Source organism: Sinocyclocheilus grahami, unplaced genomic scaffold (genome assembly GCF_001515645.1).
Source record: "Sinocyclocheilus grahami isolate Dianchi unplaced genomic scaffold, SAMN03320097.WGS_v1.1 scaffold1.1, whole genome shotgun sequence".
NCBI lineage: Eukaryota > Metazoa > Chordata > Actinopteri > Cypriniformes > Cyprinidae > Sinocyclocheilus > Sinocyclocheilus grahami.
Genome location: NW_015505180.1, coordinates 1,829,686 through 1,843,942, shown reverse-complemented (window position 1 = coordinate 1,843,942; position 14,257 = coordinate 1,829,686). Strand labels below are relative to the sequence as shown.

General features: G+C 35.1%; 1 protein-coding gene across 10 annotated transcripts in view; it reads right to left on the bottom strand.

The window, feature by feature from the left end:
• The window catches only part of LOC107580043 (neuronal cell adhesion molecule-like), a 50,521-nt gene that overhangs the window by 15,698 nt on the left and 20,566 nt on the right, over nt 1-14,257 (bottom strand). For 7 of the 10 annotated variants that reach the window (XM_016266687.1, XM_016266110.1, XM_016267056.1 and 4 more), the window contains 6 exons: nt 3,798-4,010; nt 2,511-2,528; nt 1,987-2,092; nt 724-917; nt 499-621; nt 18-188 (listed from right to left, as the gene is read on the bottom strand). In XM_016266687.1, coding sequence (XP_016122173.1) covers nt 18-188; nt 499-621; nt 724-917; nt 1,987-2,092; nt 2,511-2,528; nt 3,798-3,894 — 709 coding nt within the window. In that variant the 5' untranslated portion in view covers nt 3,895-4,010. The remainder of the gene's footprint in view (nt 1-17; nt 189-498; nt 622-723; nt 918-1,986; nt 2,093-2,510; nt 2,529-3,797; nt 4,011-14,257) is intronic. The other 3 variants (XM_016266817.1, XM_016267268.1, XM_016267202.1) reach the window with 1 other exon arrangement.

Below are 14,257 nucleotides of genomic sequence, written 5' to 3'. Positions count from 1 at the left end.
AGACTAAAAACACTTACTGTCCAGCACATTGACAGTGATGGGCTGTTTCTGTTGGATAGTCTGAGTGTATGGGAAGCGGGCGTAGCAGATGTAGTCGTTTCTGTTGTCATCCATGAGCACGTTGGAGAAATACAGGTCTCCGTTTAAAGCCTGGGATACACGGCTGTTTTGGGGAAGTCTCTGGAAATCTGACACAAAACAGTGTATGTGCTTTTTATTCGATTTTTGGCCTTTAATCGAGTAGTATGAGAGCAGATAGAAGCATATAAGTTCATTGTGAACACTATTTGCCAATAAAAGAAGGACCATAAAACAACAATAAGCTAAACCTGCAAAACAGAGCAGCGATTTCACATACTTGGGTTGCCATGTAAAGTATATGAAAACGTAACCAAATGAGACATTCAGTGACTGCTTACACTAGAATGTGCAAGCAAGACTGATGTGTGTGGTGTGTTACTGTCACAAATCTATGTGAATATGTGTGATATATCTTACTGTTATCCATCCAGAAGATGATTGGAGGAGGCAGGCCAGCTGGGGGTCTGCACTGCAGTACAAGAGACATACCCCTCTGCACTGTGATTGGTTCAATTTTCTCTTTTGACCACAAGGGGGACCCTATGAAACAGAATTGGGCTCTCAATTTAAAAAAGAAAAAGCAGGAGGCAACTGCAAAAATATGAACAAAACATTCCTTCTGTTTAGATGTGTCTGTCTTACTTGACTGACGGATGACAATGTTATTGGACAAGGCAGAGCCGTGCTCGTTGCGGGCGATGCACTGGTAAACACCCTCGTACGCCTCTGCCTTCTCTCCACTAATGTCAATGACCAGAGTGCCTGAGTTGGGCTTCATGATAACTTTGGAATCTTTTTCCACATCGAAATGAATACCATTACGTGTCCATGTAAAGCTTGATAGAAAGGAGTGAAAATAGAAAATCAATTATGACAACATACACGCAGAGTGACATTACAATTGATTTACAAGTACTATATTTCTAGTCATCTGAAGCCTCACAATAGCGCTGTGTGAGAAAGAGTCCAAAATGAATACCGTTATATCTTATATTCTTCACATAATGCTATTATTGCATGACTTCAAAAGACTTGCATTACTTTGCACAAGTCACATTATTCTAATTTTATGATGCTTTAATGACCCAAAAATGAAAATTTGCAGAAATGTACTGACTCTCAGGGCATCCAAGATGTAGATGAGTCTGTTTCTTCACATTTGGAGACATTTAGCAATACTCAAAGCATTACAGAAATTTTGCATTGCAGCTTATAAAAACATCACAATAATCCATAAGCAATCCACTCCAGTCATTCAATTAACGTCTTGTGAAGTGAAAAGCTGCGTGTTTTTAAGAAATAAATACATCATTAAGGCATTTTAACTTAAAACCTTTCCTTCTGGCCAAAATACAACTCCATAATCCATAATAATGCTTCCTCTGGTGAAAAGTCCATCCCCAGTTGTCCTCTCACATCAAAATCCACCAACATACTGTATTTGTTTAGAACTGTTTTGGACTGTTTTCACTTGTGCATATTTCTCTCTGGATTCAGATGAGACAACTTTTTCACTGGAGAAAGCAATTTTATGGATAGAGAACTCATATTTTAAGGCTTGCATTTAAAAACTTCTTCATGATGGACTTGTTTATTACAAACATGCAGATTTCACATCACAGGATATTAATTGAGGGAGTGGAGTCATCAGCTGTTTGAAGTCTCATTCTGACGGCACCCATTCACTGCAGAGGATCCATTGCTGAGCAAGTGATATAATGCTAAACTTCTCCAAATCTGTTTCAATGAAGAAATAAACTCACCTACATCATGGATAAACAGAGGGTGAGTATTTTCTTTTGCACATTTTCAGGAAGAGTTTGGTAGGTGTTAAGCGTCAAGCATCCGTCCACAGCAGCAGAATCTGCAGTAGCGGTAACCATGGTGATCCAAAGCGACACTCACCTGGGATGAGGCTTTCCTTTCGCCTCGCAGTGGATAATGATGTTCTCCCGAGGGTCGATGATGTAATCCTTGGGGGACTGATGAGTTATTGTGGGAGGCTGAGGTACTGAAGCACAGAAACCAGCGTGAAGACAAGCATCTCTGTTTCCCACACATACACACACACACCTTGGCACAAACCAGCACAGATACACCACCTTTGCAGAAACTGATTCTGCAAGAAATTGTCTAAAAATATAAAAGTGCCCAGCTTTAGTTTATCAATGTAACCAACCCCATAGAGACAAACAACCAAAGAGCATGCAGCATGCACACAAACTGTCATGGAAGTTCTTGTTTTCATGGCAGATCATAGCTATAATTTACATATAGCTTTATAGTTGGGTGATTTAATGTTTATTAAAGGATTAAATATGTTAATATTCATATCAAACTCATAAACACTTCAAACAGAAGAAAGCAAACGACATAAGTTAAAGGAGCTAATTCACAACAAATTTCACAGCAAAAGTGCCCAGACTTACATCCCTCCAGAACTTTAGCTTTTTTTTGTCCAAATGAATCAGGAAATACATGAGCAGAGAGTAAAAGAGTTCCAATTAGTGTAAGAAAGGAGAGAGAAGAGAAGATCAAACTAAATCACGTTCCCTCAGTGAAACTTCCGGAGGTGTGTTGGGCATTCATTACCCATCATGCAACTCTCATGCCATTTCATTCTTCTAATGCAGTTTTGATGATACTGATTGTTTGTCAATGATTCATTGGCTTTACCACCCTGACAAAGGTGCTTCATGCATTATAGATTTTAAATATAAGATTTAAAAATAATGAATGTTCTGGACTCTACAATAAGATGGAATTTTGGTACCACTTTATCCTAAAAAGGAGCTTCACTCTTTACCTATATGTTTAAACATGAACAAACCTGCCTTCCGGTGGTCTTAAGAGCTTTTCTTTTCTTTTTTATTCCTTTTTTTGGGGGGTGGGGGCATTCAGATTTTTGAATGTTTTTGAAAGACTTTTTGATTTTAAAAATACAGTAAAAATAGTAATATTGTGAAATACACACTTAAAATAACTATTTCCTTCAGAATCATTCTAATACTGATTTGGTACTCAAGAAACATTTCTTATTATTATCAGTGTTGATAGTTCTGCTGCTTAATATTTTTGTGTAAACCATGATGCATTGAATGAATTATATATTTTTAATATGATATATTCATATTGCTGAATATGTAGTTCAAAAGAGCAGCATGTATTTGAACACAAAATTTTTTTATCTTTTGTGCAATTTAATGTGTCATTGCTAAATAACAGTATTAATTTCTTGCAAAAAGAAAAATCATACTGACCCCAAACTTTTAAACAGTAGTGTATCTCATATATTCATAGAGTTGATTATCACAGCCAGAGAGCGAGTGATAGAAATAGAGAGATGGAAGGAGAAAGTGAAAGGGTAACCAATGCTCTCTAAAAGTCCATATATATTCTGCTTACACAGTAGTAATGCTGACTTAACACACTGTCAGTATGTAAATGTGAAACACTACTCTAGAGAGCAGCAGCTGAGAAACTAGCTGAGTACTTTTTAAGTGTGCTTGAATGAATCTGATCTGAGAATCTTGCCTAAAAATGTCTAAGAATATCCAAGACAGAATTACACATGATTCACTAACTCATTTTAAAATAGGTTAGGTAGGAAACCGTTTTTTTTGTGCACTTCTGTCAAATTATTCTACATTAGTGGGAATTATTACATTTTATTACATCACATCAGATTTAATTTTGTTTCACTGCACAATACTCACGATCTAGAGGCACTTCTAATGCATTGATCATGTGATCCAGCAGCAGCAGCAGCATCACAGCTCCTCCACAGAGCGTGCAACTCCTCTTCCTGTCCATGGCAGGGTGCGTTACATGAAAATCCTTCCCCTCCAGGTCAAAGCAACTGGGCCTTGTGATTCGCACTCAGTGTGACCATTCAAACAAACAGGGGCATCCAAGATTAGCCAGCAAGACTGAAAGAGAACAAATAGAAAAAACAACGATCTTTTATTCTACTAAAAGCACAAACAAAGGGCAAGATTTATTAGGGAATCCGTGCTGTAGACGGACAGTTCACTTGAGCTCAGATTGTCCTGACATACACAGAGACATGTGAGAGCACTCAGCTGAAAGAGACGGGAACGCTGTGATGGCGGCACCCTCAAAACTGACATATGGATGTCAATACACATGGCTGAAGCACAAAATTACACAGCCTGCTGTCTAGTTCCTCAGAGGTGGGTTAAGAACCCAAAAAAGAAAAAGAAACACATGCCTTTCTTGTTCCAGAAAGCCTTTTGTTTTATTGTTCAGCTTTATGCATGCACTGAATGGACATTTATGAAGCACAGCTTTTTTCAGATGGATTAAAACATTAATTGGTTTAAAAACACAATTCCCTTAAAATTAAAATGAAATAAAATAAAATAAAAAATAGCGTTGGACAATGTAACGTCACAATATTGTTTTACTTTTGCATTACATAAACTGATTGTGACTCTTTTTATAAGCTATAACATTTCCCGACCTTGGCATGTGACATAAATTTGCTTAGGAATCACAATCGCTGTAAAACACATCATGATGGATGATTGGCTGCAATGTTTTTACAATATAAACCCAAGTAATTTAATAATATGCGCAGAATCAGGCCGTATAAAGTTTTCAGTGAGGAAGGAGGAGTATAATGTGTCACAGAAGTGAGCTAGCATCAGTTGTTCCTGCCGGTAGGTAGAGAAAGTGCTATCTGAGTGATTCTGCTGCGTAGCAGGCTGTGTCAAGGAAATGGGTTCTGCTTTGCATAATTCATGAGCTCAGAAACCTTGACGGCATCATACAGCTAGAGAGAGAGAGAGAGAGAGAGCGAGAGAGGTTGGGGGGAAGCATGAGACTGTAGAGCCAAAGATTTATCTCAAGGTGAAGGATTCAGACATTCAAGATAAAGACTGGTTCTTCTGGATATCACATGTACCAACAGTATCTAGGACTGGTTTCCTAGATACACTTTAGGCAGCGATAAATCAACTGTAGATTCCAGTTGCTTGGACACGGATTCAAAGCAAATTATGGTTTAAAAAATTAAAGCTAATAAAAATATTAACTCTATAAGATCAAGTGTGGTGGGTCATGACCCAGGACAAAATAAAACAAAACAAAAACCGAATCCAAAACAACACACACACACACAAAACACTAAAACTATAAAAAATTCAAAATAACAATAAAAAATAATAAAATAAAAAATAGTTTGGATAGGAAACTATTTAAAAATGGAACCAATGTCCCTTGACTACAGTCAAAAATAATGACAGAAATGAATAAAAAAATGCAATGGCCTATTAACACATTTTCTGGCTGAAGAAAAGGCAAGACTCCCTCAAAACCCAAAGACAAGTAGATTTACCACATTTCAGTATTCCAGACAATGTGCACAGCATGTCTGATGGCTGCTATGGTGACAGTATGTGCTCAAGCGCCCTTTGGAAAAACCTGAATTGAACTACTGTCAATTGCGGTAGAGAGAGGGACAGTGACAGTCTTAAATGGAAACTGTCAATCACATTTTCTTTTGCGATGCAATCAGCTTGAACTTGAGCTATTCTCGATCGTAAGAATCAGTGAAAAAACGTAGTAGACATTGGCATCTGGGCCTTTTAAAATGAGAGTATGAGATGTAACAAACACAAAGTCTAGATTCATGTCTGTGCCGTCATATGGTAGAGATGTGCAGTCATGTATAGTCTGTCTGAATTACACATTTGCATAGCACAAACATCGATTCTAATCATTACATGTTCAACACATTTTCTCCGACAATAATGTATGATTTATGACTGAATGAATTAACCAACAGATGTTGTCCCAGAGTTCTGGCTATTAACATTCTGGTCAAATAAGCTGAATCAAGACAAACTAATGAAAAATTCTATTACATCTCTTCATTTTTACATACATTTTCATAATAGGTTTTAGATTTGTTATTTCTATTTCTTTGGCTTTAAGCCATTTTTGTTGATTAGGAAAGTGTGTGAGGAAATAAGAGATTTGAAAATGTATGCGTTTGCTCAAAAAAAAAAAAACATGGTTCAAAAATAAAATAAAATAAATAAATAATTATAAATAAAATATTGATTTATTTTTATATAAATCATAAAAGTTCATCTGCTTTAAATGCTGGTTTGTAGCCCTGGTCCTTTGGCATAATTAGACTTTACAATATCTCAGAGGAACGCTTTGGGTAACTCACAGAACAGAAGAAAACTGTGATTTGGTTATTGCTGAGTCATTTGTATCATGACAGAATCAACAGAGATGGAGGAAAGATGCTGGTCAGCATAGGTAATCCGACACAGACCTCTATTCACTCTCTGATTGGCTGGATGAAGGACTAAAAGCACAGGCATCTGCCTAAAAGATGGATCTCAATCTAGGACAGTCAGGCTGCTGAGGCCCCTTTTCTGGATCAACTTGTCTAATGGCATCTTTTATTAGATGAAGGCCACCCTTGACGGGCAAAAACGATAAACACACTTTAGGGAATATGTGTCAAATACTCTAATACACCGGAGACAACCCTTTTATTAACAATTTTCCATATATTTCTAAATATATATGCAAATATTTTATATTTAGAGACTTTATTCACATAGCTTGAATTATTATCCTTAAGTTGTTATACAGATTCACTTACAGCAAGAGAAGTGTTGCCACAGGCTTATCCAAAAACCCGTCTATTTTAGTATTCATCTCAGCATAATCCCTGCATAAATTGAAAAGAATAAATGCAAATGAATGACATCATTTACATATGAATGGCCTTCTACTGTAAAAAGTGATCAGAGACCATACCACAGTCAAAGGACTTCATTCATATGGGTTTGTTTTGACCACATCCTACTGCTGTCTTTTGTGGGCTTGGCTCACTTGTTGTTAGTGTTGACAAGTGGTTATTCTCTTTCACGAGATCAGAAGTCCTTGTTGCCAAACTATTTGAGTTTATTTCTAGCTATTTAAACTACCTTTTAAACAAACCTTTTGTCCGTTACCATACCATAGCCAAGAATGTTTGCTTTTTCTACTGAAGCATCTGTTAGTTCTAAGTAAGAATACTGTAATTACATGAATCGCTTTAATGCAACTTTCACCTATTACATGTGTACAAGGCCACAGAAGTGTGAGAACCATCAACACAATATCCATCTCGGGTCGGGGAGAGTCTTTCTGAGTGTTTGTTCTGAATAGGGCTGGATATTACCATGATAATGTGGCACAAAATAAACTTTGAACTTAATAAACATTGCAGACATATTGCACATTATATACACTAATCCACAAAATACTGTAAAACTGAAAGTCAGAACCAGTCTGCAGATTTGAGTTGACAGATTTAATAGAAAATGGCGTAGTGTGTATGACAGTCACAGGCTTTGTGGTCACAGGCTTTGATTTTTTAGCTTCAGACTATGGTATTTTGAGATGATTTTAGAACACATTGTTTTCATTTGTCAAACATTTCCAAGCAACAAGGCGCAAGTTTCTGCGTGAGTTTGTTGTATACGAAACGACTTGAAAGTCAGGTGTGTGATCCTCAGTCATTTAGTGTATGATGCCCAGTTTTTCCTCTGTTACTATTTACAAAGTCGGCAAGGGTATGACGCCTAGAGTTTTAAAAGCTGTGTAGTGTATTCCACCCTTAAGACAGCGGTTGTAAAACAAAACTTAAACTAAACTAAACTAAACTAAACTAAACTGTATTTGTAAACTCTCTCTTCTGTAGTTCACAGCCATCTGAAGAATGTACTCTCAGAAAGAGTACATGGGAAACTTATTTCCTCTGACAGTACAAGTTCTTCTCAACAGCTCCTTCACTCTGAAGAAGACCTGAGTCAACAGAGCGAACCGGGCTGCTAATTTAATGATCACCCCGTGTCCATGGCAACACACTTATTACACACACATGCCTATTATAAGAAACACAAAACGCAGCCAAACCCATCCATCTTTTTAATGTAAATCCAAGGAGAGGACACTACTGAGAGAAGCCCTCTCAACAGCTCTCTGCTGTCATTGAAGACTGAAAAGAACGAACCGCTCTTTATTTTAGCAGAAGATGCCTTCAGGCCAAATGAGAGGGGACATGATTAAATGTCTCTTTTCACACCAAAGTCTGAAGCCCTTGAAGAGGGAATTAGATAGAACTGTGGAAAAACAGATGATACAGCAGCTTTATGCTAAACACTTTTGCAGTTTTTAAAGGGTTAAAGTTTGTTTACAAGCTTTTATCTGTTCTCTAGACAATAAGCTGTTTTGTATTGCATTTTGATTAATAAAGTATCTCTGGGCCAATCAAATCCCTGTTTACTCAAAGGGTTTATGAAAAAACATATTTAATGTAAATCCAAGGAGAGGACACTACTGAGAGAAGCCCTCTCAACAGCTCTCTGCTGTCATTGAAGACTGAAAAGAACGAACCGCTCTTTATTTTAGCAGAAGATGCCTTCAGGCCAAATGAGAGGGGACATGATTAAATGTCTCTTTTCACACCAAAGTCTGAAGCCCTTGAAGAGGGAATTAGATAGAACTGTGGAAAAACAGATGATACAGCAGCTTTATGCTAAACACTTTTGCAGTTTTTAAAGGGTTAAAGTTTGTTTACAAGCTTTTATCTGTTCTCTAGACAATAAGCTGTTTTGTATTGCATTTTGATTAATAAAGTACCTCTGGGCCAATCAAATCCCTGTTTACTCAAAGGGTTTATGAAAAAACATTGCTTTGACTCATTTGCAAAAGCACAAATGAAGTTGAATCAATGAGTCAAGGAAATTGATTCAATTATCTGTCTGTCTGTCTGAACGAACTGAGCTGGCTTCACAGCATGCATTTCATTATAGATGTTAACACTTTGTATGGCACAACAAACATAAATTTGTCTTCTGAAAGTCGCTGGTTGCACAGTCTAAGCTCAAAAATGTTTAACTCTATTTGTCAAACTGCTCTGTTGGCAGTTTGTCTGCCATTACCCTGTTGTTATGCTCAAAAACCAACAACTGACGTTTTCGGAAGCAAGATAATGCTAAACTACAGCATTGCATTGTTTCAAAAGGTCACTGCCGGGAGTTAGCATAGCGTTACTATTTAAATAAATGAGCTAACTTCATTTAACAAACCGCTGGTGTGAGGTCATCTACAGCTAAAGGGTCACTCGTTCTTGCAGCTTCAGCAGAATGAGAGAGCGTTCTTTCTCTCCTGAGCTTTGGGAAGTTGCTGATTGTCAGCACGCTCCTGTCTGGCAACTCATGAACTGTATTGTTGCTTTATGCTGTTTATACTTCAGTAAAGCTGAAAATACAATGTGACCCAAATCACTCTGAGCAGAACTATTCACTTTAGACATGAATAGCACACTCTAAAATCGCAATGTGGAAACTTGGGAAAATGTGTAGAGATCTCAGATTTAGAAGCGGTTTTCATAATGTATTTAACTAGTATATTTATTGACTGGTAATGTGTGTGTGTATGTATGTATATATATATATTATTCATTACCAGTCTATATATACAGTATATATATATATATATACATACATATATATGAAGACTTCAAATGCAAAAGCCTCTAAGTGTCCTCTGAAATGTTCCTCTAAAATAAGCATTCAGGCTCCTATGGGTTAAGTAATTTCACTTCATTGGCCCTTTTCGTTGCCATTAAAGTGAAATAACTAAATATTTGTAGTCCATTACTGATTCCAAATTACATGACAAAATTGTTAAAAGTTAAAATTAAAATAAGTCATTTTAAAACAACATCAATCAAAATAAAACACTTACTAAAAAAAATATTATTTTATTTATTTACCTGCATGTGCAGGACCATTAACCATGTCAGAGATCTGTGAACATGCAAATGCAACAGTTAAAGCAAAAAAAAAATCCTGAGCCTGAACTTTTTTCCGGGGGCGGGGCGGGGCAGCACATGCAAAGCATGCAATGATTGTGGCAACTTTAATATTTGAAAGGATACTATGGCAAAGTTATTGATTTCTTTATTAAAACTGATTTTTTTTTTCATGAATATATGGTTGACCTGAAGAATGAAAGCTGTATCATACACTTGGAAAATTATGAGCTATATCACAGCTTATCGACACTAGGGGTGTGACAATACACTTAGCGCACGAGATGAGACAAAATACAGATACTTGGTTCACTAGAACGAGACAATATTTTAATACTATTTTTAAGAAATTTTCAATGACAAAATATTTGTCTTTTAATTACAAAAAGTAAAACAATGCAGTTGTATTTAGAAATATTTTAACTAATCTAGGGCTGTAACTGGTGATTATTTTGGTAATCAAGTAATCTACTGATTATTTTGACAACTGAGTAATCTGATATTTTTTAGTAACAAACAGGCCTAAGTGAAAACCAGGCTTTAGTATGATTATTTATATATAAACTAATGATGAGGCAATAATAATTGGCTCAAATAAAATATCACAACCAAGAAATTACAGGATTGTATTGAACAACACTGTTAAAATACATAATGTAATATGCCTATACATATGAACATAACCAACTTAAGTACATTATGTATTATAACAAATACCTGCAGAGGGTGTCAACGGCCTGGTGACGTTTCACTTTACAGCGTGATTAAACAATGTTTAAATCCATTTAATTGTAATATTTGGCCACATGCAGAAACTTTTATTTTGAAATCATGATGTACAATACATGGCATATTTAGACATAGGTTGATGTATTCTCCTGTGTTGGCAAAGGTTTATAAATGATTTACGTTACAAATCTAGTGAGATAATGCACACTGTTTTTCCAGATGAATGTTAAGCAATTCAAATTCACGGCATAGAGCAGGGGTGGCGAACGTCGGTCCTGGCGAGCCGCAGCCCTGCAGAGTTTTGCTTCAACCCTAATCAAACACACATGAACAAGCTAATCAAGGTCTGAACGGTTATTAGGAAGCTACAGGCAGGTGAGTTTTAATTAGGGTTAGAGCTGAACTCTGCAGGGCTGCGGCTCTCCAGGACCAGAGTTCGCCACCGCTGGCATAGAGGAAGAGTTTAGCCCCTTTCACACATACAGTACTGGTAAATTACCATTAATAGATCATGTGTGAACAGGACCTTTTCAAAAATCCCGGTAAATTTGTTCTGGCAATCATATCGTTTTATGGAGATGACATGATTACTCTGAGCTGTTTACAAAGCTCTGCTGCTTTTTAATTAGTTATTCTATGTAAATATGCGCTAGATGGACATCTTTGACCATTGTGCCTCGCAGCTTTTTGTCGCGCATCTCCATTCATCAGGACTGCGACTCCGCAATTGGATACTATTATGCGTGTCTCGTGTTTATAAGAGCAAAACATTCTGATTGGCTAGTAATGTTAGTTTGGTTGAAAGCTGTGCTCCTCTGATACCATTGGTAGGCGAACTCATGGACTCGAAAGCGATATCAATCAACAAGATTTTTTTTTTAAAGTAGGACTATTTTTTTTCCGCAGCCAAATGCTGCATGCCGGAGATCCGGCACGGTGCCAAAGAACTTTAAGCCCTGAAATGTGATACTTAGATATTAAAATAATTTTTTTATTGAACTTGTAAATTTTAATGTTTGAAAAGCCTTCCAAAACTATTTTAATACATGGTTAAATAACCTACTGAATGATAATTCAAATTAAAAGTCATGTGTTCATCAGCTAATGCGATGTTGAAACACTTCTTAAACCTGAAATGATTTTTGTAAATCCAGTGATCAAAGGCCTGACTAATGATTGGTCTTTGTGTGTGAATGTCCACAAAACTGGAAGACTTTCTCCATGTACATAAGCAGTAGGTTATTTTAGAAAGGAACATTTAAAAGATGAAAAAGAGGAATAACGGAGAATCAATCAATTATGAATAATACATTTGCTATTGTGTGAATATGTAATCATGTAATCAATAAAAAAGTAACTGTAGTCTGATTATGAGTATTTTAAAAAATGTAATTTTCTCATTAAAATTAAAATATATATATTTTTTTTACATACATGTAATAAGTTACTACCCAGCTCTGTGTGTGTGTGTGTATATATATATATATATATATATATATATATACAATATGTACATGCAACAAAAAAAAGTTTGCTTTAAGCCATATTAATAATTTTGCATAAAATTTAAGCAGATATTAGATTTTCAAGCAGGATTCCCCAATACTTGTTTCATTTCACAAAATAAAATAAAAGTAAGTCAGCTGTTTGCAATTTTGCAATTCAATTAACTTATTAATACTTGTGATGTATTTCAGAGTATAATATAAAAAAAATGAATAAATAAATAAACTAAAAAAAACAGTTTTAAGTCAATAATAATTAATAATGCCGTAACAAAACATTTATCAGTCTATCAGACCCTTAGCTGCTTCAATGAAAATGCTGTTTTATATATTCAAAGGCTCATGGGAAATATAATCTAGAGAGTAATCAAAGCCTCTTGTGAGGGCCTATTTTTGAAGTTCCTCATTCAGATAAAAACCAATCACTTCCACTGTTATCAAGTTCAGGAGAATAGGAACACACAAAGGCGGAAATTACAGAAATTAAAAGTCTGTATATAATCAAACCGAAAGTCAGACTAAAAAATACTGAATAGAGAGACTGAGCTCTGAGAAACCACTACAAAGCATTAATTATTTAAAAAGCCGGGAATGTCCAGAAATGACTCGATGGATTCTGAAGACTGCAAGTCATAATGACTTCATTCCTGCAGCTTTGTGTGACTGTAACATGTGTGGCTGTAACGGGGATGATATGTTTTATTCAACACTGTTTGTAAAGGGCTCTCAAATGTCCCACAATCTGTTGATCAGACTATATAATCTGCCTCAGTGATGTCCTCTTGTGTAAAATCTATACTCTCTTCCCATCAGCAATGAGAGACAGAGGGGGTGGGCTGTGTGTTTCATAAAATATCTTCTCTGAGAGGCCACAACGCTGTAAACCAGGCTTATTTGTATTCTGCAGAAACACAGTGAGGGTGAGAGGTATCTCAATGACCAGACATGATGACTCTAGAAAAATGGCAGAGGTCACAGCAGTGAGAGAAGTATTTCTAGTGTTCCAGCATGGTTTGAATGTTGATTATTGTTGCTATGATTTTACACTTTAAGAATGTTACCAAAATAGTATCAATTCTATTTTTGTTTATACATTTTATAAAAAAATAAAATAAATTGTACAAATAACAAATACATGTCCCTGTGCATTACCATGTTATTCAATGGCATGCATAACTAGGACTAATTTTAAAAACTCATTTAAAAATGTAAAAAAAATAATAATAATAATTTAATATGTTTTTGTGTGTTCATAACATACCAAACTTTATTTTTAATAATATATTATTAAAAATATATTTTTTAATACGTTAGCAAAGTAATACCAGTTTTGTTTTTGTTTATAATATTTTATAATTTATTTTTAAATATTACGTGTATTAAGTAAATAAATACAATTAAAATTAATTTATAAATAAATACATTCTGTGAAATCTCTTTTCACTATTTATTTTAGAGAATACAGGAGGAAAGGAATACAAGAGGAAGTTCTTATTTATCTATTTGTTTAAGATTTAAAATATATATTACCAAAGTAGTACTGATTTTGTTTTTTTTTATAATATATATATATATATATATATATATATATATATCACAATTTATTTTTAAATGTTACATGTATTGTTTAAATAAATAAATAAACACATTTAATATTATTTTTTGATGACATGTTCTATAAAATCTCTTTTCACTATTTATTTTAGAGAATGCATGAGGAAAGGATCAAGAACTGTTTTTATTTATTCTTTTTTTTTTTTAATTAAGATCATTTAAAAATGTTACCAAAATATTAACAGTTCAGTTTTTGTTTATAATATACCATACTTTATTTTTATATATTACATGAATTATTTGAATGAATGAATGAATTTTTTAAACAAGTTTAGTATTCTATTTCTACAGCATGTTCTATAAAATCTCTTTTCACAGTTTATTTTAGTGAATACAGGAGGAAAGGATGGGTTGGCCCACTGCTCTATCTGTTCCATCTGTTTGGCGCTCAGATAAACTGTGGTCATCTGTCCACATGCTGTATGTGAACAGGAGCTTTTACAGTATGTGCTGATATCACTGCCATTAACTGGTTCAA